This window comes from Patiria miniata, unplaced genomic scaffold, assembly GCF_015706575.1.
Source record: "Patiria miniata isolate m_02_andy unplaced genomic scaffold, ASM1570657v1 HiC_scaffold_1, whole genome shotgun sequence".
Classification (NCBI taxonomy): Eukaryota; Metazoa; Echinodermata; class Asteroidea; order Valvatida; family Asterinidae; genus Patiria; species Patiria miniata.
The window spans coordinates 2,604,177-2,627,928 of record NW_024037047.1 but is presented as its reverse complement, the minus strand read 5'-3'; the positions used below and the strand labels follow the sequence as shown (position 1 = coordinate 2,627,928).

The window sequence follows — 23,752 nt, the reverse complement described above, 5'->3', positions numbered from 1 at the left end:
TTCAAAGAATGCAAGATTCACGTCGCTGCAAAATTACAAGGTGTCCCCCCCCCAAACCCGAACCCTCAAAGCGCCCTCTTTTGCACAGCTTTATAAAACATGAGTCAAGGTTACATTAATGAGTCCATTATAAAACACTTTTTGGCTTGCTTTATTTAGGCCCCAATACAGAAAACGTAATTTCATTTGGTTAAGACTTGTATCATGTCAAATGGAACAAAGATACCGCGTTAAGTGCGAAAAATGCAACGCTTATATATGTCAACTTTCAGGTAACAGAAACAACACACTCGTCGTTGAGACGATAACTCAAGAAATACATGTTGTATTAAATTGAAATGTCCTATATTGATTTGTCGTGCTATATAGTACATGGACGTTGAATATTGGAGAAATGGTAAAACACTAAAAAATAATATAACCAAAACAATGTAGTATGTTCAGTGCGAAAAATGCAAATCTTATATATGTCAACTATAAGGGATAAAAAAACAACACACTCGTTGTGGAGACGATAACTGGAGAAATACATGATGTATTGAATTGAAATGTCGTATATTAATCGGTCGTACTATATAACAGACTTGCCTTGAATATCAAGAGAAATTGTCAAACAATAAAAAGAAATATAACCAAAACAATGTAGTGCGTTAAGCGTGGAAAGTGCAATTCTAAGAAATGCCATTTTTCATGGAACAAAAACGACATACTCGTTGTGGAGACGATAACTCAAGAAAAACTTTTTATTGAAATGAAATGTCGTATATTGATTTATGGTAGCATAATAAAAGGAATTTGAATATAGAGAAATTGTCAAACAATTTAATTCACGTAGAAAAACATGACTAAATGAAGTCCCAGTCACTAGAAATTCTTCCTGACTATTATGTACACACATAAACTACGCCCACATTGCTTGAACAATAGCTTATGGAATACATGTCATACTGGATTGAAATATCGCCCAGTGATTGGTCATGATTGGTAAAACAGGCCTATATCAAATATAAAGACAAACAAATGTTGTCGTCATTGAAAATGCATTTTGTCATCACGTAGAGATTCTGCCTAAAATAATAAAGTCCCAGTCTACAGAAATTCTTCCTGACCATTGAATACGCAGAAAAAACACACCCACATAGCTTTAACAATAACTTATGAAAAATTTGTTGTGCTGGATTCAAATGTCGCCTACTAATTTGTCATGACAGGTCAAACACGCCTATTAAATATTGAGGCAAACAAATGTTGTCCTCATCAAATTTTTTTATGTTTGTCATCACATACAAAAGCCTGACTAAGTGAAGTTCCAGTCTACAGAAAATCTTCCTGACTATTGAACACGCAGAAACAACACCCGCATTTCTTGAACAATAACTTATTAAATACTTGTTGCTCTGGTTTGAAATGTCGCCTAGTAATTGGTCACGACAGGTCAAAACAAGCCTATGACACACTAAGACAAACAAGTGATGTCGTCATTGAAAATAAGTTTTTGTCGTCACGTACAAAACCTGCCTCAATGAAGTCCCAGCTTTACAGAAATTCTTCGTGACTATTGAATAACTCACACGTTGCTTGAACAATAACCTAATAAATACCTGTTGTACTGGATTGAAATGTCGCCTACTGATTGGCCATGTCTGGTAAAATGAGCCTATAAAATATAATGAGAAACAAATGTTGTTGTCATCGAAAATTAACCTGCCCAAATGAAGTCCCAGTCTACAGAAAATCTTCCTGACTATTGAACACGCAGAAACAACACCCGCATTGCTTGAACAATAACTTATTAAATACTCGTTGTACTGAATTAAAATATCACCTAGTAATTGGTTATGATAATTGAAACAGGACTATAAAATATCAAGAAAAACAAATGTTGTCGTCACCCAAACCTATGTTTAGTTGTCACGTACAAAAACCTGCCTAAAATGAAACCCAGTGTACAGAAATTCTTCCTAACTACATGTATATTAAACACGAAGAAACAATACCCACATTGCTTGAGCGATAACTTATCACAGATTTGTTGTACCGGATTAAAATCTCCCCTAATGATTGGCCATGATTCGCTAAACAAGCCTATAAAATATTAAGATAAGCAAATGTTGTCGTGATTGAAAATTAATTGTGTTATCACTTAGAAAAACATGCCCAAATGAAGTGCTATACAGACATTCTTCGTGACTAGTGTACATGCAGAAACAACGCACAGGTTGCTTGAATAGTAACTAATTAAATGGCTGTCGTATAGGATTAAAATGTCGCCTAGTGATTGGTCATGACTGGTCAAACAAGCCTATAAAATATTATGGCAAACAAATGTTGTTGTCATTGAAAATAAATGTTTGTCATTACGTAGAGAAGCCTGCATAAATGAAGTCCCAGTCTACTGAAATTCTTCCTGACTAAAACAATTACACACATTGCTTGAACGATAACTTTTTAAAGATTTGTTGTACCAGATTGAAATATCGCCTAGTAATTGGTCATGACTGGTAAAACAAGTCTATAAAATATTATGACAAACAAATGTTGTCGTGATTGAACATTCATTTTGTCATCACGTAGAAAAACCTGCCTAATAAAGTTCCAGTCTACAGAAATTCTTCCTGACTATAGAACACGCGGAACCACACCCACATTGCTTGAACAATAACTTATAAAATATTTGCCGTACTGAATTGAAATGTCGCTACTAATTGTTCATGACTAATAAAATAGTCCTATAAAATATTATGACAAACAAATGTTGCCGTCACCGTAACTTAATTTTTGTCGTCGAGTAGAAAAACCTGCCTACATGAAGCCCCAGTCTACAGAAAGTATTCCTGACTATTGTACACGCAGAAACAACACACATGTTGCTTGAAAAATAACTTTTTAACTGGCTGTCGTACTGAATTGAAATGTCGTCTGTCAATTGGCCGTGCCTGGTAAAACAAGCCTATAAAATAGTATGACAAACAAATAATGTCATCATCAAAATGTAATGTTTGTCATCACGTAGAAAAACCTGCCTAATGAAGTCCCAGTATACAGAAATTCTTCCTGACTATTGTACACGCAGAAACAACACCTATATTGCTTGAACAATAACTTATTAACTGGCTGTCGTACTGAATTGAAATGTCATCTGTCAATTGGCCGTGCCTGGTAAAACAAGCCTATAAAATAGTATGACAAACAAATGTTGTCGTCACCTTCATTTAATTTTTGTCGCCACGTAGAAAAACCTGCCGAAATTAAGTTCCAGTCTACAGAAACTCTTCCTGACTGTTGAACACGCAGAAACAACAGTCAGGTTGCTTGAACAATAACTTATTAAATGCTTGTTGTACTGAATTAAAATGAAGCCCAGTCTACAGAAATTTTTCCTAACTATACATGTATATTAAACACGAAGAAACAACACTCACATTGCTTGAACGATAACCTATTAAAGATTTGTCGTACTGGATTGAAATATAGCCTAGTAATTGGTCATGATTCGCCAAACAAGCCTATAAATTAATGTTTAGACAAACAGATGTTGTCTAAAACAACAGACGAATATTGACATTAATAATGCTTTGCATTTTCCTTGAAAGAACTGTCAAAAAAGCACCCCCTCCAAAAAGAAAATCACTCAAAACGTAGAATAATTAAATGCGGCTTTTCGTGCAAGTGGCGGCCTTAATTGACTTAATTGGGTTGGGTTGCTTGGGTTTTGTACATATGTTAATTTGGTTGAGTTTATTTTTCTGCATTCAATAGGGGACGTTGAACAATAGAGGACAATAGGGCAGTCCCCAATTCCCGAAGGTCTCCAATCTCCGATCGTGTACAAAACATATGGGAGGTCTTCCTAAAAAGTTAGAGTACAAACAAAAAAGGGACAATAGGGGGTCCCCGATTGCAGGCAAATACACACTTGAGTGGGTTGGGTTGGGTTGTACTTGTTTACACATGCAAATTGTGGACAATGAACAAAAGAGGACTAATTATTGTCCACAATTGACCACAATTGACACAATTATAATGGGAGAAAAATAAAATATTTGGCTCTTTTTCGAAAAAAATTCGGACGCAAACTTGTTACCCTCATAATGTTTGCACCCAAAATAATACATGCATGTACAAAGGATTATTACTGTACATTTTTAATTCAAAGTTGGTCACGATTTTGTTTTCCTCGTTCAAGAAGATGGACGTTGCTAATAACCCTTTGAACCCTGAATTATATATGAGCGTTGACCTCCTGACCCTGCATTATTTACATATATTATCTCAGATTAACATATGTTTTGTTTTCAACTTACTTTGCGCTGTTAAGTGTAATCTATGTGTGTACACATGTCTATATCATTGAATAAAGCTTGTCTACTATGTACAGGGTATAAATCAATGTGAACACTACTTCCAAAATACTGTTTGGTTGGCGTAACCATGGAAACAGGGCCGATTCTGCCTCGTACCTTTTTGTTTTGATACAAATCTTTAGTGCTGCCGGAGCCAGAGGCCGAGTTGCCGCCTGGCCTAACATTACCGGTTGATGCTCTGCACCGTTGTTGTCATTCACCGCACTAACCATGCTAACGTCAGAATAGTCCGGTTCCCAGACCAAAAGATTCTGACTATTCCTGATGAATCTTAGGTCCGGTAGCCGCCGGTAATACAATGTATTACAATTTACGTCACGTGACTAAAACGGGAGGAATTCCTCCTTTTTCCGAAAATGTCCGAAGTTTGCCGAAGTCGTTTCGTCGACAATCGGATAGCGCCCGAGTATTTCCGAGTATATAATAGAGGTTTAATTAACTGCTAATTGCTTATTAATTTTATTTTAAATGAGTTGATAATTAATATTCATTGTTTTCATTTAGAAAACTTGAAATTCAACGACGATTTTGTGCATCAAATATACTCGGATCGCACGGGCGAAGTTTTTGCTGCGTCATGTACAATTTTGAAATTGACGACCGTTACCGAGATTTTCCAAAACTCGGTCTTCATTCGGCTCCGCCTGCTAACAGTGCTATTTGGTTCCCTAATTTTGAAGATTCCAGATCAACATTAATCACAGTTATGATAATACAATTTGATGTTTTTGTAAGATAACATTGAGTCAATGTTATCTTACAAAAACATCAAATTGTATTATCATAAGTGTATGATATTACGAAGCAAGTGATTTATTTAAAGATTTGATCAGAACATTAAAAGCTACAAGTGATAAAGCGAAATCGGAAACGATGCCGCGCTTTGAAAAAGGGCCATTAATGTCGTCATGTTTATTTTTAGCCACGGAGGCTGCCTGACCTACAATTTTAGACGTGAGCGTCGGGAATAATTGTCAGGTCTGGGAACCAGACTAACGTCAGAATCATCGGTAAAATCACTGTCAGATTCTCTTTCAAAATCAGCAGAATTACCGTAATCAGATGCATCCAAATCTTCATCATCGTCATCCAATATCTGCGCAAGTGTACTGGTGTCAGACATGCATTTGGCCGCCATTTTTCGTTTTTTCCCCGCTCAGATACAGTCGATAACTTCTCGAAGAGACGAAGAACACGTAGCCTAGTGCCCCGTAGACAAACTCTTTCATAACAACCATTCTGATTGGCTTAAACCCCCTCGATATGTCAAAGGTTATCTGACGTATTGGCGAAGCCGCTTTTGCAGCTTTTCGGGTTGACGCACTTTCACGGGAAGCCGCTTTAGCGGCATTTCGGGTTAATTTTCAAAAGTTAATATATTTGAGTTTTTCACAGAAAGTCGGGGATTTGTCGAAAGAACAGCAGCACTGTCGCCAGCTCTGGGTGTAGGGAGGGGAGTGCCGGGTAGGGGAGCACACCGCAAGAAAACACGATTGTAGTTAATTTTTATGATGATGGTTTTTGCCGATGGGGGGGGGGGGGGAGGACAGGTGCTCGCCGGGAAGGCCCCCCCCCCGGCGACGGGCCTGAAGAACAGTACTATATAGGTTGATCTACGACATGGTGGACGCATTTTTTTTTTTTGAATGGCACATCTGACGAAATATAGGAATGTGTCATAAATCGAATGAAAACCAATTGGATAGGCCTATTAATGCATCCAAACTATTGCGCAGACACCCGCTAATTTACAACAAACTTCACTTTTAAACATTATTTCTTTTCGTGTCATTTTATTAACGTTTTTATTTGAAATCAATTGGTCATTACAAGTAATTTCTCTTCTTCTACATCAAAGTCTTGCATATCAACTTATACCGAGGGGACAGCAAATATTGAGCATCACAATAATCAAAAGAGGGCGCCATTCAACATGGCTGCCCAGTTTCAAAGATTTTCTGTCAAGTTAACAATCACGACCCTCTTGCACCCTCCACCGATAACACTCTCGGCAAGTTTAATTGTACAGAAGAAATTGTAAAATCACACGAGGGCATTTTCCTGGAATAATAAAAACGAAAACTGTCAACTGTCGTTAACAATGATAGTTCGAACAAACCTGGCTCTGAATCCAGAACAGTGAATACATTATCCAACAGAGAGAAACAATGTATACAAAAAGACCCATATTAAAATGCCGACAAATGTACACAAAATACAGACAAAAAGACTCCAGAACCCTGATTTCCGCAGTAAACGTGTAAACTTACAAGTCAGTGGAGCTGATTATCATAGCTCATATTAGTTTTGAAACTTCCACACAATATACTCTTTAATTTGAGGGGTGAATGATATAAAATTTGATACGGTTAATGTATTCTTAACGAGTGTGTGGATACAAATCGACAACAAAAACCAAAGTCTTTCTATCGAGGCCACAAGGGGGAAAAAAGCCGAATTATTTCCCTCGTTGATAATATTTGAAGAGTTTATTTCAGAAACGCGACATATCCATAAGAAAAAGGAGGACATTTTGCACGGTTATAATGCAACTTTAAAATGGCGCATATCGCGTTTTGGAAAAAAAAATCTCTTCATTTTAAGTTGGATGCTTCCTACAGCAACGGGATATACCCAAATTATACGATACTAACAAAATATCTTAAGTGACATGAATTGGAGATGTGAAAGAAAGATGACGTCAGAAATAAACCGAATTATGGACGACGTCGCAAAGGAAGAAACTCGATCGGTTCATAAAATAATAATCCATAATAAAAAAGGCACAGCTGAGACGAAAAAGGACAACATTTCACGGCAAACTAGAGACGTCGAACAGTTACATGTACAAATAGTATAATGTTGGATAGTCGATGAACACGATTACCGCTCGTAAGCGTATTTGAACCATTAATTTTTCTCACTTCATGGTGTAGGAAAATGTGATGCGATCAAGCTAAATGAGTCGTGTGTCCGGAACTTTCATTTGGAGATTTAGGCCAAAATGGGGTCACTTCATCACATCACTTCATCACATCTCTTGGTGTTCCGACTTCCATAATTTGTAAATCAAAGATGGTACCAGCCACAACAGTAATGCTGAGATTGTGCTCTTTTCAAAACTGTACAGAAAAAAAAATGACCAGGGTGGACAAACAACTCATTTTAGCTTGATCGCATCACAAATATGAACGATTCATATCACAGGCTCCAAGGGAAGAAGAAAAACTTGTTTTGTTATTTATTCATCTCTGTAGTGATTTCTCGTGGTACTTGTTTCAAACTACGGTGAGTTTATCCTCATCAAACAAATCATTACAAGGACACGCTGGTGTAAGCGCAGATTTTACGTCACAATGGCGGGCAAGTCATATCAATCATAAAATAAATCTTACATAATATACATCAAAATAAACCTGCGTAGCTCACAAGGAATGTCGGTCGGCGTATGCACCTTTACGATTAGTAATCCATTATCATAGTCGAATAATTCCATATTAAACTGCCACAAAGTGATATTTCAGAGTGGAAAATGGCGTATATCTCAATATCTGTTCACCGCTGCGTGCATGCCTATTGAGGGCGTCCTTTCTCCTAGCAATTCAACACGACCCACCGTCCTTTTTTAATTATGGCAGATGCAACATGAGGGCGGTATTTGAAGTGGGTACAATTTGAGTAAATACAATAGAGTTTACTCACTCCAAAAAATAGCCGCCTCCCATTGCGCGTGCCATGCTTCAAAAAGGCTGTTGGGCAGGTATTTTACGTTTTACTGGTGTATAAGAAAAAAATCGTGAAAGTGTCTCTCATTTCTTGCCACTAGAGGGCGTCGGCATGCAAACAAAATGGTTCAGCATTCAGCAATTCAGATAGTCGAAGTCACATTGATTACTCTCATGATACCATAACACACAAAGCTATATCTCATCCACGACGAAACCCTCTATAAATTATATCCCGTAAAAACCCTAAGTTACTTTTTGTTCGACAAGCGGCCCAATCAGACTCAAAACATCAGGGCAATACACATTTCAATAATCAAATTATAATTTAAAGATACCACAAAACCAGAAGAAAACAAAATCGGTTGGCGAGGTCAAGATACAAAAAAGACGAATCATGTTAATAATACATCAGATATTCTTTACTGTAACTCGATACCATAAAACCACATATCAGTGAATGCAACTATTCTAATTCAGATAGAATCGGTTTGCCATACTACTGCTAGACTACAATGTACCAATCAATACGCTTATCAAGACGACGAAAGACCAAATATTTTACAAGAATCGGCAATTTTTTTTAAATCATCCATCCCATGTTTATATTTTTTTAACACCGCGACGACAAAAACGTTCCTGAGATAGTAGAAAAGAAAGTAAGATTTTCAAATCAAAATTTCCAAAAAATCTCTGTCGGTGAGATTCGACTTTCATTATCTCAGTTGTAGTGGACTTAATACGGTGGCCTGTAACAGACACAGAACTTGTTTGATTATCCTTCGGTCGAAAGCCTACACACAGTGAGCCTACAGGAATCCCGCCGATTCTCGTGTGTCAAGGCGAGATTTGGACTCAAGAGCAGCCTCTCGGATTCAAGAGTATCTCTGAGAACAATACAGTCAGCCTTTTTTAATTAACATGTCAGCCTCGTTTTGAACTGTTCAGCCTCGTTTTTAAACACTGGCAGATATTGAATGATGAATCCCCGTTGAACAATTGTATTTCTCTGCATCTTTCCACTTTGGCCGGTAAATATCACTTGCCAAACAAATCGACTCTTCATTATCGATTCTGAGTTTAGGAGCCCAACAGAAACGATGCCGAAGCAGGTACGTCACTTGCCCTATCATATAGCGGCATTAATAGACGTGTGTTGCACTTATGGCGTGTTCTGCATGTGCTCACCCGTCGATACGTAATAAGAGTTACACATTCCAGACTTCTCGAAACACTGGAGTTCACCTGCGCTGACCTGTACTTGCCTGACTGAAATCATGACGTCATCCACGACCTTTGACCTGGCGTCATCTCACTGTGGATACTTTGCTATGGAATGTTTGTATCGCAATCCTTCGTCCTGTGCGCGGGACATAACTTTCTGATCAATCGAAAGCTAGAGGATATTTTTGCCGATTTGAACAGAAACACAGAATATCTACAGTTCCTCCAACTTCACTGTCCCAAAAGCGAGATCAAACATTACCGTAGCAACGACAACCTCGACCTTTGAATGGGTCATAACAGCTGGCGATCGGTTCATGTTCTCGCTGCCGCATCAACCTCGTTTCCATTCCTCGGTTCAAAATCAACCTCCATCCCGAGTCTTGGATGAGCAGAGCTGTCTATAGGTGGTGACTACGTGTAGGCGACTTGTCAGGGTGGTGTCTACTGGATACGAGGCCAATATTGGGAGGAGTGGGAATCGCCGGAGTTTCCTCCTGGGACTTGCACAGGAACTGAGACTCCTGGGGAGATGAGACCTGAGAAGGAAAATGAAGAACAAAATATAACGAAAGTTAGGGTGATTCTATACACTACAGCCTCCTTCAACATTAAAAGTCGCTAAATTAACACCAAGAGTTATCTGGTGACATGAACTTTGAACTATTGCCATGACCTCTGAACTATTGCCTTGACCTCTGAAGTATTGCCATGTCCATTGAAGTATTGCCATGTCCATTGAAGTATTGTCATGACCATTGAAGTATTGCCATGAACATTGAAGTATTGCCTTGACCTCTGAGCTATATTGCCATGACCATTGAACTATTGCCATGACCATTGGACTATTGCCATGACCATTGAACTATTTCCATGAACTTTGAACTATTGCCATGACCTTTGAACTATTGTCATGACCTTTGAACTATTGTCATGACCATTGGACTATTGCCATGGACCACTGAACTATTGACATGACCTTTGAATCATAGCCATGCCCTTTGAACTGCTGCCAAGATCTTTGAAATAGTGCCACAACATTCAAATGGGCACAGTCTTTGAACTATTATTGACTTGACTCTAAACCACTAACATGATCTCTTGACCTTTGAACTCACTTGAGAATGCACCGTTGTTGCAAGCACTGTTCATGTGGTGGCTCTGCATATGGCCGTGGGTGGAGTGGGGCACGTGATGGGACTGCATGGCGTGATGCTGGCTGGGCGTGCCATAGAGTGACTCGTGGTGGTAGCCATGGGAAACCGATCCCATCATGCTCCGGTAACTTCCGGTATCCCTCGGTGGCTGTGGCACACAAACATGGGGAAATAAAGGTGTGATGTTAGAACATCAAACCTTCTCGAAACGTTTGTGATTATACTCTCAGCCCCAAGTCAGAATGACATCAACTCATTTGAGGTCTTAGATGACAGGCAGCCACTTTGAAAAAAAAAACTATTTAGCGAGATCAGACTCAGAGATATTTTAACCCTTGGTTACAAAGTACTACTCCATTAATATTTTTCATGTTTCAGAGTGGTACTATATACTTTAGTACACTGGGTATCTAGCCTACCCACCCAAACGGCAATGGTGCTGATGAGGGCGAAGATAACCTGATACCAACTAATATCTCAAAGATAGTCGCAGGCATTTTACAAAAGGGTTTGATTTTTTTTTTATCATTCCTTTATTAAGTACACAGTTAAAACTTTCAACTCACTTTGAATGTTTCCAATTTTAGCTTTAAGCGTCCCTCAGCAGGTAATTGAATCGCAACCATAGAAAATAATGTACTTCAATTTGGTACTGTTAACAATACTTTCTTATTTTCCTTTGCATCAATTTATATATGAGTTATTTTTTAATATAAAGTAATACACATTTTTATGTATGTGATCTATTTATATGAATAATATCTACACTAATCAAAGACTTAAGGGAAATGGAGATACCTCTCTTTTGATTTACGAAGTGTCAACTTTTTGAAAACGGATGAAACAGTTTTGACTATTAATGGCGTGGATTAGTTTCATACCAGCCTCGACTCCAGGGGCGCGTGCTCGTTCCTTACACTAACCCCTGGCTGTGATGATGACGTAAATGACGCTGAATGGCTACTCACAGCGTACTGCGCGCGCATTTCGAAGATTGCACGCTGGGCGCCCCCATAATGCGCTCGCGTGCTTTGCACGTAACGTCACGTACGAAAAAAAAAATTAGGATTCAAAAGTCGCGATGCCTGTACGATATGGATTATGTCAGCCGCGTTTTTCGCTAAAAAAAACCCCCTGTATCTGTGGTTGTAAAGGCACGAAAGGGGTACGTACATTTAATACGAATCTTTGCTAAATAACACAACGTCCAAACGTTGTGTTTGAAAGGATTGATTCTTCAAAATCACAACTTTTAACATTTTAAAGATGGCGTCGGCACGTAAAATGGATAAACTGCAGACCTAAATATAATGTGCCATATTTTGGCACATTTAAATTACACAATTCGAGGGGTAACGATGGCGCAAGGCATGATGGGAAACAACATGGCGCTGCAAGATCATACCCACGGGGCACGAGGTTGGTTTCATACCTGCACGTTCAGGTTGGGAGCGGTGGCCATACTGAAGCTGGGCACTGGCGGGAGGGCGCTGTAACTCTCAGCGGTGCGGGGCACCATGGGAGCGGAGGGCTGGGCAATGGGCTGGTACACGCTGATGTTGTTGGAGAAGCCGCCTAGGTTGCTGATGGGCAGGTGGCTGGAAGACTGGGGCGGGGCCTCGGTCTGCTGACGCCGCTGGTTGCGCAGTTTCTCCTCCCGGCGCCACTTGGCCCGGCGATTGGAGAACCACACCTGGAAAGATACCAACAATACACGCTTACTATAAAAACAAGTCAGTTCGGCATGGTGGTACATGTACTTTCCACTACTAGCACCCCTACGTCCCGGGTTCGAATCCCGGCAGGGCTGCATGCGGATGGGGCTTCAATCCTTGTCTGATTGTGGGAGGTTTCTTTTGAAATATAAATGTCGGTTCCCCCAAACTATGTGCTACATTGTATAATATTGGTTTTCAGTTGTTATTTGGAAAGCCATTTGTACAGGGTGAGTAAAAAAACGAAACCCAAATGTCGGGACCATTGTTTTAGTGAAGTTCTGCATGTAGCACTTTCAAAATCTAGGATATGAAAGCCCAATTCATAAGCTTTATTTTAGTACAAGAATCATTCAAATCACTCATGCAATTTTCAATTTACGGAATTTGAAACATAACCACCGTTTTAAAGTTCTGTCCACGGATCACAAAAAAAAATGTTCTTTCAGCAAAACGAAAACAAATCACATAGGGATGCGTGCGAATGGTTTTCGTGTTGCTGAAAGAACGCACACCTTGTTTTGTGATCCGTGGACAGAACTTTAGAGCGGGGTCATGTTTAAAACTTCGTAATTGAAAAGTACATGAGTGATTTGAATGATTCTTGTACCAAATGAAAGCTTATGAATTGGGATTTTATATCCAAGATTTTAAGAGTGCTACATGCAGAACTTCACTAAAACAATAGTCCCGACATCTGGCATTCGCTTTTTTTTTATGACTCACCCTGTAGACCTATAGTGCTTTAGTTTGCTTTTAGGAAATCCTTGGGCTTGTCTTTTATTTGTTTCTCAGTGTTGTTTTATTGTATGCCAACAAAACAAAGACAGAAAGAAATAAACTACCCAGACTATAAACTTGTCTTCATCGTCTTCCGTCTCTGGATTTCTACAGGTTTGCCCGTGTAATTGTGAGCAACACTAATACTTGGCGTCACAGCAAAAGAGACAACAGGATTAATTAACCGAGATACACCAACGGGAAGATACTTAGCAATATTCAAATGACAAGAGGTATGGGTGAAACAGAAGCAGGGATATCATCAAAAGCATTTTGAACAACAATTTTAATTTCGCAATTTGAATATTTGCAAGAAGATAACTAAAGCAGAAAAACCAAGAAAGGGATTGCGTGCCCCCCAAAATAAAAAAAATAAAAAAACAGTGTTATTAAGGTTGAAATGCATTAAGCCAGCAGCATTTTCAAGTCAAAATTTCAGCTGATTAAATCAACATTTCTGAACTCACAACAACAGAATTGTAAATTCCAATGTTCGTTTGTATTGGGCGCCGGTATGCAGCTATTATATAGACATTCTCTCAAATCCCCGACAGACTTAAAACAACTAACATCGATAACATATCTCGCACGAGCCTGAAAAGTGCCTCCTAGCCCACTGATCATTATCGAATTGTCTGACGAACTTGCCGCCGACATTCCAAACAGGTTGTATTGTATAATTGATGGCAGATATCGGCAGCTAGGTTGCAAGGTTGCCTCGGTATGGCCATAGCCTCGTTCAAAGATTGTTATCGACAAAGCAGACGGTCGCTGAACCCCGAACCATGGCGCTGATTGCACAAAATAAATGAAACACCTTTATGGTGTTGGTTTTTGTACAGATTCTGCCAACACAAGATCGCATACGCTGATTGTTGGTACAGGTAAAAAAAAACACTTTGAACTTCATCTTAAGAACGGTTAACAGGAACATATTTGAGGGGAGTCAGGTTGGCGTAGCGGTACTTTCCTCGCCTTCCACCGCTGTGACCCTGGTTCGCATACTGGGCCAACATGTGGATGGGGTTTTCAGTCCCTGCCCGATTCCGTTGGTTTTCCCCAGAATTTTCTTCTGGGGTTTTCCTCCCACCTCTAAAACTGTAATTTCTTCTCATTGTCTCCTCTCTACAGGTTTCTTCAGGCTTGCGAGCTACAGTGCCTAGGGCGTGTTTTGAGGAATCCTTGGTTTTATTACCAGAAATAAATAATAATAATAACCATCATAATAATTTTTCAGAAATATAATGGCACAAAATTTACGCTCTTCGATACTTAGTATAATTTCAAAATAGAAATGGAAAATGGGAATTTTGAAAATCAGGCTGAAAAGTAACTGCAACCGAAAGTGCTTCACTGACCTGTATCCTAGCTTCCGGTAGGTCAATCTTCTGTGCCAGGCGCTCTCGTGCAAAAACATCAGGATAGTGGGTTCGTTCAAATTCTGAAAGATATAACAAATGTATACAGGTTAAAACTTTATCAATTGTAACATTTCACGTGCTTAATTGGAGAAAAAAAAAAGGCCAACAAAGAATAGCACGACAAAAGGGTTGATTCCCATTCATGCGAAAGCAAAACAAATGTTTAGTTATAACTAAATTATTGCTTCATTTTTTAAGCTCGCAATGACCCTATTGTTTCGCTCTCAATTTTGAGCGAAGTACGAAGCATCCTTATACATGAATATTTGAGAAAAAAAACCATGAGAAAAAAAGTTGGACCTCGTAAAAAAACAACACACACACACCACACACCCAAGTGTGTATTTGCCTGAAATTGGAGACCCCCTATTGTTCCGCTTTTGTTTGTACTTAAACTTTTTAGGAAGACCTCCCATAATGTTTTGTACACATCGCCAAATTGGGGACCTTCGGGAGATTGGGGACCCTATTGTCCTCTATTGTTCAACGTCCCCTATTGAATGCAGAAACAAACTCACACACACCCACGTTTGTTTATGGTGTAAATGGTGATTTTCTTTCGTTCCTCTTTCCTTTTCCTTTGGTTTTGTACACGTTTTCCAACCGAGGAGTCCTCGATTCGGTTTCTGTCCTCGATTCACCGATGGTGTTGCAAGTGTGTGTCCTCGATTTACACAATAAACAAACGCACAAACACGAACACAAAAACACCCCAAACCACCTCCCATCAAAGCAAATTATATACGACTTTCATTAGACCTCCGCAGTAATAAAAAGAAAAGAAATAAAAAACACGAAGTAATGTTTAAACAGAGTAATTGGTCATTACTTTCAAATTACCAGTGAAAATATCACGAACAAAGGACTGGAATTCAGCCCAAAGCAGCGCCGATGTTTTTGGTAAAATTGCCAGCTTTTGTTACCAATAACACACCAATCAAGTTGTGTTTAGCGCTAATCAGCAGAGTTAGCTGAGAAGAGAACACCCTCCTCCGTTGTCGCTTAACAAATCTCTACGACCTTTTTTTCTTTTTTAGTTTTGAGGATTTTTTTTTTTAACAACGAAGGTTGAATGCATTAATTCTCAGTTTACAGACTGCGTCGTGAAAAGACAAACGGAAGTCGGACGGGCGAGAGAGAAACATGAAATGAGTTTGAGTAGACGACCACTCAAACTCTAATTTGTCCCGCGTTCGCTAGTAATAAAGTGCCTTCATCATTTGCAAAAACACAACCTTCAGATATTTAAGTCTGAATTAGGGAGACAGTTATTGAACTTGATTAAACAAAAACATTGCGAGTTTCCTTGGAGGATATTGTCCAATGGCGTTTCTGGACACCAGTCGGTGTTTCCAGCGTCAATTCGATTGTCAATAGATGCCTTTTTTTTCTTTTTGTATGTTTCTTTCCTTGTTTACAACCCCATTATCAAGGTGACTGTTATTTTAGAACAAAATAAACTGCAAAAGCGCAGTGTTTATCCAACAGCATAGGTTTTTGTCGTGTGTGTTTATTTTTTGGTTTTCATTTTGTGTATAAAAAATAACCGAAACAGCAAATAAAATAATAACTACAAGAAAAGACAACAAACCATTTCCATCACTCACTCAAGCACCACGAACAATGCTTATAATCTTCGAGTTCCGTTTTACATTTGACAAAATGTGCTTCTTGTACGTTTTAAAAGTATCAAACATTTTAGCCGGATTGAGTCAGCGTTTGAGAATCGAACTGTTGCAATTTTTTTTTTATTATGCATACAATTGACATTAGTATGAAATTCCGAATGACATCAAAAGCGGTTTTACATCCATAACGATTAATATTTAATGGTTTAAATTACGGACAGTTACATGCAATTGTTTAGCTTTTTAGTCATTTCTTGCGCTGGCCGTGGACTCGACCCACTTAAAAAAAGGGTACTTATCGATGAAGTGTGTGGCTTCGGTCCAATTAAGCACACAAAAGTTTCCATTAAACAATGCATGGCATTCCGTCTTTTTAGAAAAAAAAACACCGCTGAATCACTGAAGCGATTTAGCGGGGGAGTCAGGGCCGCGCTGGCCGGCTGGTAGGCTCTTCAGACGGTAGAGTATCGCTCGCCAGTCACGCTGCCTGGTAATTGATGAGGGAAAAGTCCGGGTTGGACTAGCACCGCACTGCCAGCGCGAACAAGCCGATTATCAACAATGGATTGGAAAGCGCTGAGCCGTTGTGGCTCTAAAACAGTGCATTAAATCATGGCCCACGCAGGCGCAATCAGAGTAAACAAGGAAGGTAATGTATCAGAACTTCTCAATTCATTAACAAACTCAATTCTGGGAATAAATTGGGTCAATACGGCTGAAGCAGTAACAGTTGAAAACAGGTTAATCGTTCGTGTTTTTTTTTTCGTAGTTGAAACTGATTGAATATTCAAGGCAAAATAAACTGTCGGCGAGTTTTCCAATGGGAAAGTGAAAACCTCAACAAAAACCCAGTACGTTAGACGTTTTTGGTCGGAAAATATGGAATCTTACTGTTAATATAATGCTATCGTGCTATCGTAAAGCAGCACTTAAAACAATAAAAATACCCAAACTACATTTCTTAATATTATTTATTTGAGGGTAACAGCTGATCATTTGGGGCCTTCACATTATATAGTTAAAAAAAACCACATCAAGATCAAGATACAAAGACAAGACCTGGACAATACGAGCACAAATAAGTAAAAAAAAATAAAAAATAATAATCTGAAGAACAATTGATTAATAAATAACACAAGAATGACTTCATTGCCCTGAAAACTGACAACCCCCATCCCAGCCGACCATAATATTCAAAGGAAGGACAAACAGACGAGATAAAAATGGAGTAATAACTCAAAGCGATGGAATTGCACATGAAAGAAATTAGAAATACACTGCAAAAACTGTAGTGTTAAATTTACACCATTGGTATCTATATAGGACCATCTGGTGTTAAATTTTACTGGTGTTGTCCTATATAGATACCGAATGGTGTTAAATTAAATAATAATAATAATAATAATAATAATACTGAGCATTTATATAGCGCTCTAACTGTCATAGAAAGTACCACAGCGCTTTACACAAAAATTGACGAAAATCCAAAAAAAAAACACACCAGAAAACAGAACAAGAAATATTAACACTAGAAATTAACACTACAGTTTTTGCAGTGTATACGTGCGCCCTGACCTCACCCCAAACAGTTAACATTTAAACTATCCATTGCATACAACGACTCGGGCAGAACAGAAGGTAAGCTATGACAAAATCAACCAAGACTTGTTTTTATATTGCTCTAGTCACAACCTTAAATCTACTGCAGGAGCACTCCCACATCCAAGGCTCTTTGTTTTGATTATTGTTTTTATACCTGCCCGATGAAAGCAACAGGACCATATAAAAACAAAATAAGTGTTGAACATGTGAAATGTAGAAAACACTGCTAGGGCTAAACGATGTCTGCTGTTCAGTCTTTAAAGAAAAAAGTCACATTTCGCAATCAAACGATTATTAAAGTTTTCCATCAAAAATGGATTTGTGAAAGACGCCAGTTGAAAATTGACTTGAGTTCAAATCTATGGATTTCAGCCGCAACTATTGCTTATAAGACGCTACACCAATTGGATATCATGATACCCACATGTGTACGGCTTATCAAAATATAAACCCAATCCAGCCGATGTGGCGGTAAAAACACCCCGCCAATTTACACCAAAATCCCGCTTTCCTTATTTCGCCAGGGATCAAAGGATCGACCACAATCTTCCCGCTTCAACCTTGATGTCCTATCTCCATCCGATTTATTTATTGTATTTTATCTGTCACCAATTTCGAGAGCTGCTTTACTTCGGGAGCCGTTCTGCCCGCGGTAAATTCCACCCGCGATCCCGAGATCGTCTGCTTCGCGCCAGTTTTAAGCGGGATTTCCTTTGGGCTGCGCTTTCGCGGAAGCGCAGCACTAAAAGATGTCCGGTGATTTTTCCTCGATATCCGTTCTTAAAATGCAGTGTCCCTGTCATTCTATGCCGTTTTCGTGACATTTCAAGAAGAGGGGACCAAATTATGTACCGAATTCGTGTATTAAATGCATAGGATCGTTTGCAATTATCCCAAATTAACCTAGCAATTTATTATCAAAATATTTAAATATTGAGATTAAAGATCGCACTGGTCAGGAACTAAAAACCACGGGAACATATTCCGTCTGGCTTGCGGTCATTTAGAAAGCAATATCAAGAAATGTAGGTGATCTCCAACGATTAGTCAATTGACAGATCGTTGGAAATAAAGAGTTCCATATTGACGAAACGTGTTTCGTGATCAAAAGGTTGTGCATGCGTGGTTTTCCAACTGTTTTCTCGAAAAGTGTAATATCCGCGGAGCTGAAACTTCAACAGGTTAGTTTTGAACATTTTTCGTTAGATTTTGAGTGGTGTTATTATTGAACAAAAAGTAAGAAAAAAACAAAATATCCTATATGCCTCTAAGCATCCAAATCTATTATCTTCTACGTGGGAAGCAACAATCGGAAGAAGTTGCTTCAAGAGGAGAAAGACAGAAGTTCAGAATCCTAAATTCTAAAACTTCAACAACAAAAATACCGCACGGGAAAATCCCAACCCAACGAATGGCAATGAGGTTTGAGACAAGTTCTCGAGAGAGAGAGAAAAAAAAGGAAAACAAGAATAAGGGATGAGAAAGTATATTGAAGTGAAGCGGTCAGAGCTAAACCCGACCTAGCTCATTCCTGGGTGAAGTTTGTATGCACAGTCGTAATTGCACTCATCCAATATATCAGCCGTCAAGCCAAGCGTACGGCCGCAGCTCGTTTTCCTGGCGGGAAAACTAATTGCACGCTGATCAAGAGGGACCTGGAGAAAGAAGGGGGGAAATGTATATATACACACACAGAGATGCCGCGCGCGCGCCCGAGCAACACCCATTGGCTATTCACATCTTCATTTCCAGTCTTCGCGCTTGGTTTGGCAGAATGCCAAGGTCACGGCGAATTAATGGAGACGATGCGAGGCGGTAAACCTCTAGTTTCTTTTTGCTTCTTCTTTTTCGTGTTCTTTTTTTTGTTTTGTCTCTCGCTTTTGTTTCAAGCAGGACGGGAGGGATTTTGTTTTTGCAGGAAAGACGATTTACTGGGAGTGAGGGAGGTGCTGATGGGGTTGTGTTCAGGAAGATCGTATTGGGTTTTGTTTTGTTTTGTTTGTCCGTTTGTTTGTTTTTCACACTGATCGGAAATCTGATGTGACTTTAAAGGGTACACGGTCTGAAATCTCCGAATACTGTATGTATTGATTGTTTACTTATCCTGTTCCAAAGGTCTGGTTGAAAGGAAATATACCTAATGTCTTATCTCACCCATGAAAAGGCAGTTGCTTACATCGGACGCAGGAACAGTTTGTGGCATACGCATACGTATTTTCAGCCGTGTCAATTCAATGTACGTACGGTACACGTTGTGTGTGTCACACATAAAACAAACAGCACCAAAACACATTTGGCTTTTCGCACATCCACAGAATGCGATGCACTTAAGGAACACATAGGGCAGTATTCACGACTCATCCCAGCAGCTCGATTTTGAGAGACAGAATGTTGACCCCGAACTTCTTTCTCGAAAGAATAACACAAAAACGCCTAGTTTTTAAAGGATGGTTGTGTGAACGTTAATATCGTACTTTTAAATGCTCTTTCCAATTAACATAATTTTGTTTAAAACACGTTTTGTAGCCCAAGTGGGCGCATTCCAGGATGTCATATCCCTTTAATGTAGGCTAACTGGGGAATTCAACTTTAGTTTACAACAAAACAGATTTTAAAGTGACTAAACATTGAAGTGTAGGCTTATTCCTGGAAGATCTATATTTGTCGGTAAAAGAAATTGGAGTTCTCGGGCCCTGGTTTACAAAATTGTGAGCGTGAATACGTATATGCCTATGCCGAAACTAGAATCGAGAATTGGCTGGAGAATTACAAAAATGTACAATAAAATATTGTATAAGTATTCACTTTTGAACTAAGAGCCCGTATTTAAAAAAAAAAGGCCACTTGTCGCTTCTTATCTTCGTTGATGTCATCTCTGGCTCCTAATCCCAACTTAAGTGTTAATGAGTTAGTGTAGCGATGGATACCAGACGATGGACCAAATAAACAAAATTATTCTGGTAACGCTTTAAATGCTATGAACTGCCTGCACGCTTTCTGCCCAGACGGAGTATTCAATTAGCAATAAGTGCACAATTTTGTTACACGTATCTACGGCTGATTTTAACGACAACCTATTATTATTAACGAGTTATGAGTAGGACTCTAGAGTGCTAGTGATACATAGAACAGTCGTCGACAGAACGCACTAAAAATGGCGTCATGTTTTTCTCCTTACGGTGGGAAATCTTTTCATCCCACTGGCATTGACGCATTGAGCCTCCACTCTGCGCCTTAAAAAGACGCGAAGGTAATTGGGGGCTAACAATATAATGGCAAAATGACCCTCAACAATCGATGGAATATCTTTTAGATTGCCTGTTTCAGTGGCTTCTAATCCATAATAAAACCTTGGACAAAAAAATGAGTGTTTTGGAAAAAAAGAAAGAAAAAAAAACCGCGACACATATCAAAGTGTGAGTACCCGTGCATCGACCGGCAATGAACCCACAGATACAAGAATGGACGCAATAAACGGACAAGAAATGTGTGAAGAACGCCAGTCAATTTGCGATTTGAGTATTTTGTTCTGGCATTGTAATACAAAATTACAGTGAATTCAGTTATATTATCGACGTCATTACTCATACGGGGCGGCGTTCCCAGTGATTGCTGCTAGACCCCCGGGCAGGACAATTATACGAGCAGGGAAATGATATGAGCAGAAGTATGTTATTCGTGTAGCTGTGGCGTCTATCTGTACAAAAAAATAGAGTTTAAGCACATTTTTAAATACTCCATTGAACTAACTTTTTCACATAAATCTACCATGTCTATATTTTTGACGTTTTAGGTATACTACGAGATAGCACTACGGAAGTGTGTTAACCGTATACTACAGATGTGTGACAATCATGTAGCTTCGGTAATATATGTAAACAAAATAGACTTTAAGCACATTTATAAATACTTCATTTTACTCACTTTTTTCACGTGAATCTACCACGTTTATATTTTTGAATGTCTTTGACGTGTTAAGGTATACAACGAGAAGGTGATCATTCTGCTCCATTATTTGCTAAATTAAATGTTCTACAATGTAATGACTTATACCACCTTAATCTTGGAAAATTCATGTATAAACTTATGCATAATCTACTCCCCACGTTTCAATTCTTGTTTCACCTTAACATCTAACATTCATGTATATAATACCTGATGTACTTAGAGATTAGATGAAATAGTTTAGATAAATCTTACCCTCACTGTTTGTCTTTGTGAACAATTTAAAAACTCGCTTCCTCGACTCATATTCATAAATTAAGGTGTAGTTTTTAAAAACTAATCATTAGACCTTATCGCACAATTGTCCTGTCTGTCTCACGTTGTATATGTATTTGTTTGTCCTATTTCTATGTTACGGTACCTTGGTCGTAAGTAACTTTGTCTGACCATATTTAAGGGCACAAAGGCGTGTTGCTTAACCTTATACCTAAATGTTGTCATTTAATTCGCTACTTTATTATTAATCACTGAGTACATATCAAATATTATGTATACATGTTTGTACATATTGTAAAGAACTGCAAGATTGAAATAAATGTTACACAATTCAAAAAAATAGTACTTTCAAGTACAACTTGTAAAAATAATAACAATTCTCATACATGCTATAATAGGGCGACTTTCCCATAGACCTGTGCACAAACCTAAACTGTCGCCTAACCCAAGTTTACCTAATCCTTTTTGCACGAAATTCGGTATTTAGGTTAATTGGACGAGGAGGAAACTATCTGGATGGGTCGCAACAGTAAAATTCATTGTCATAAGGGTTGTTTCAACAATAGGGCGACACCAAATGAAAATGTCGCCCCAATGCAGCATGTCGCCCTAATCCAGACGACACTTGAGACATCTGTCGCCCTATGGCAGCAATACTAAATTTAATACCATGAATATGGGATACAAGTCGAAAGACAGGGTAGGTACGCACTTCACTCTTTGATCTCTTTGTTATCTGTCTCAGAAAAAGAAAAGCTCAGTTGGACGAGACCAGTTGGAGTCTGCATGCATCCAGACACCAACCAGTCTTAAACAGAGTGTTTAAAACCTGCCAAGCACACATTTATTCCCTTATTCAAACCGTACAAAAATGTCTTTGACTAAACATTCGAGAAGTGGTTACAAAAAGGGCTATATGTTTGAAACACCATTATTCATTCAAGTGTTTTGATACAGAATAGTGGTATTTAGTGTACACATTTTGCTCAAATGATTTTCATAATCTATATCACGTTTTAATTCAAACAATATCTCACTACCATCGTAGATAATACAACGGCACAATTCACACACGTCCAAATATGTATCTAGAAATGTGCTAAATTTAATATAACACACAGGCTCATAGGAGGAACATGCACATACTATTCTCGGTGGAAAACATTACAATAACGATTTTTTTTTGGTTATGATAAATGTCGCTACGGCAAGGGCAAATTAATTTGTGCTTAGAGAATATTGTGAAGCGGATGATTGAAAAAGTGATCATTGTTAATGGGCACATGTGATAGACTGCAGTCGTTATGTTTTTGTGTTTTGGCTCAAAGCGGTGTATTGTGACATTCGGCAAACAATGATGTTTTGAAATTTATTTGGGTCAGATTATCCACATACGGGAAATGAATGGCGGTCTTTTGAGTGTACACACGATTCCAATGCGCTATTATTTTGCATTCGCAAAACTAAAGCCTATTACCGCACTGCTTTTGTACAAGGCAGACTTCATGGTTGCGGTCATTTATTCCAGTCAGACATTTTCTTCCATTTGCCATTCACCATGCTGGCTTACGAGCATTATTTTGACCTAGATCAAAACGGGGTCTACCCGATTCTCCCAAATACTTATGTTCCCCAATACCTATGTTCCCCAAAATTCTTAGGGTTAGGGTTAGGCTTAGGGCTGGGAACATAGGTATTGGAGAACATATAGGTATGCACCCGATCAAAACACACACCGAAGTAAATTAGTAAAATGTAACCATGCAATCGCACGGAAAGGGAAAAATAAGACCCACATCTTTAAAGATGTCGTCCAAGTTCAGACGTTAACACCTTTAGTTAATAATTCCTCTGAAGGATGCAACAATGCCGAAGATGAAAAAAAACAAACATTTTTGTCCCGCACTTTTGTTCA

The 23,752-nt window shown here is 38.7% G+C and overlaps 1 protein-coding gene across 3 annotated transcripts in view; it reads right to left on the bottom strand.

The window, feature by feature from the left end:
• Positions 1-7,565: 7,565 nt before the first annotated feature.
• The window catches only part of LOC119738408 (paired box protein Pax-6-like), a 109,735-nt gene continuing 93,548 nt past the window's right edge, over positions 7,566-23,752 (bottom strand). For all 3 annotated transcript variants that reach the window (XM_038213400.1, XM_038213466.1, XM_038213333.1), the window contains 4 exons: positions 14,324-14,406; positions 11,903-12,163; positions 10,432-10,618; positions 7,566-9,852 (listed from right to left, as the gene is read on the bottom strand). In XM_038213400.1, the coding sequence (XP_038069328.1) occupies positions 9,758-9,852; positions 10,432-10,618; positions 11,903-12,163; positions 14,324-14,406 (626 nt within the window). In that variant the 3' untranslated portion in view covers positions 7,566-9,757. The remainder of the gene's footprint in view (positions 9,853-10,431; positions 10,619-11,902; positions 12,164-14,323; positions 14,407-23,752) is intronic.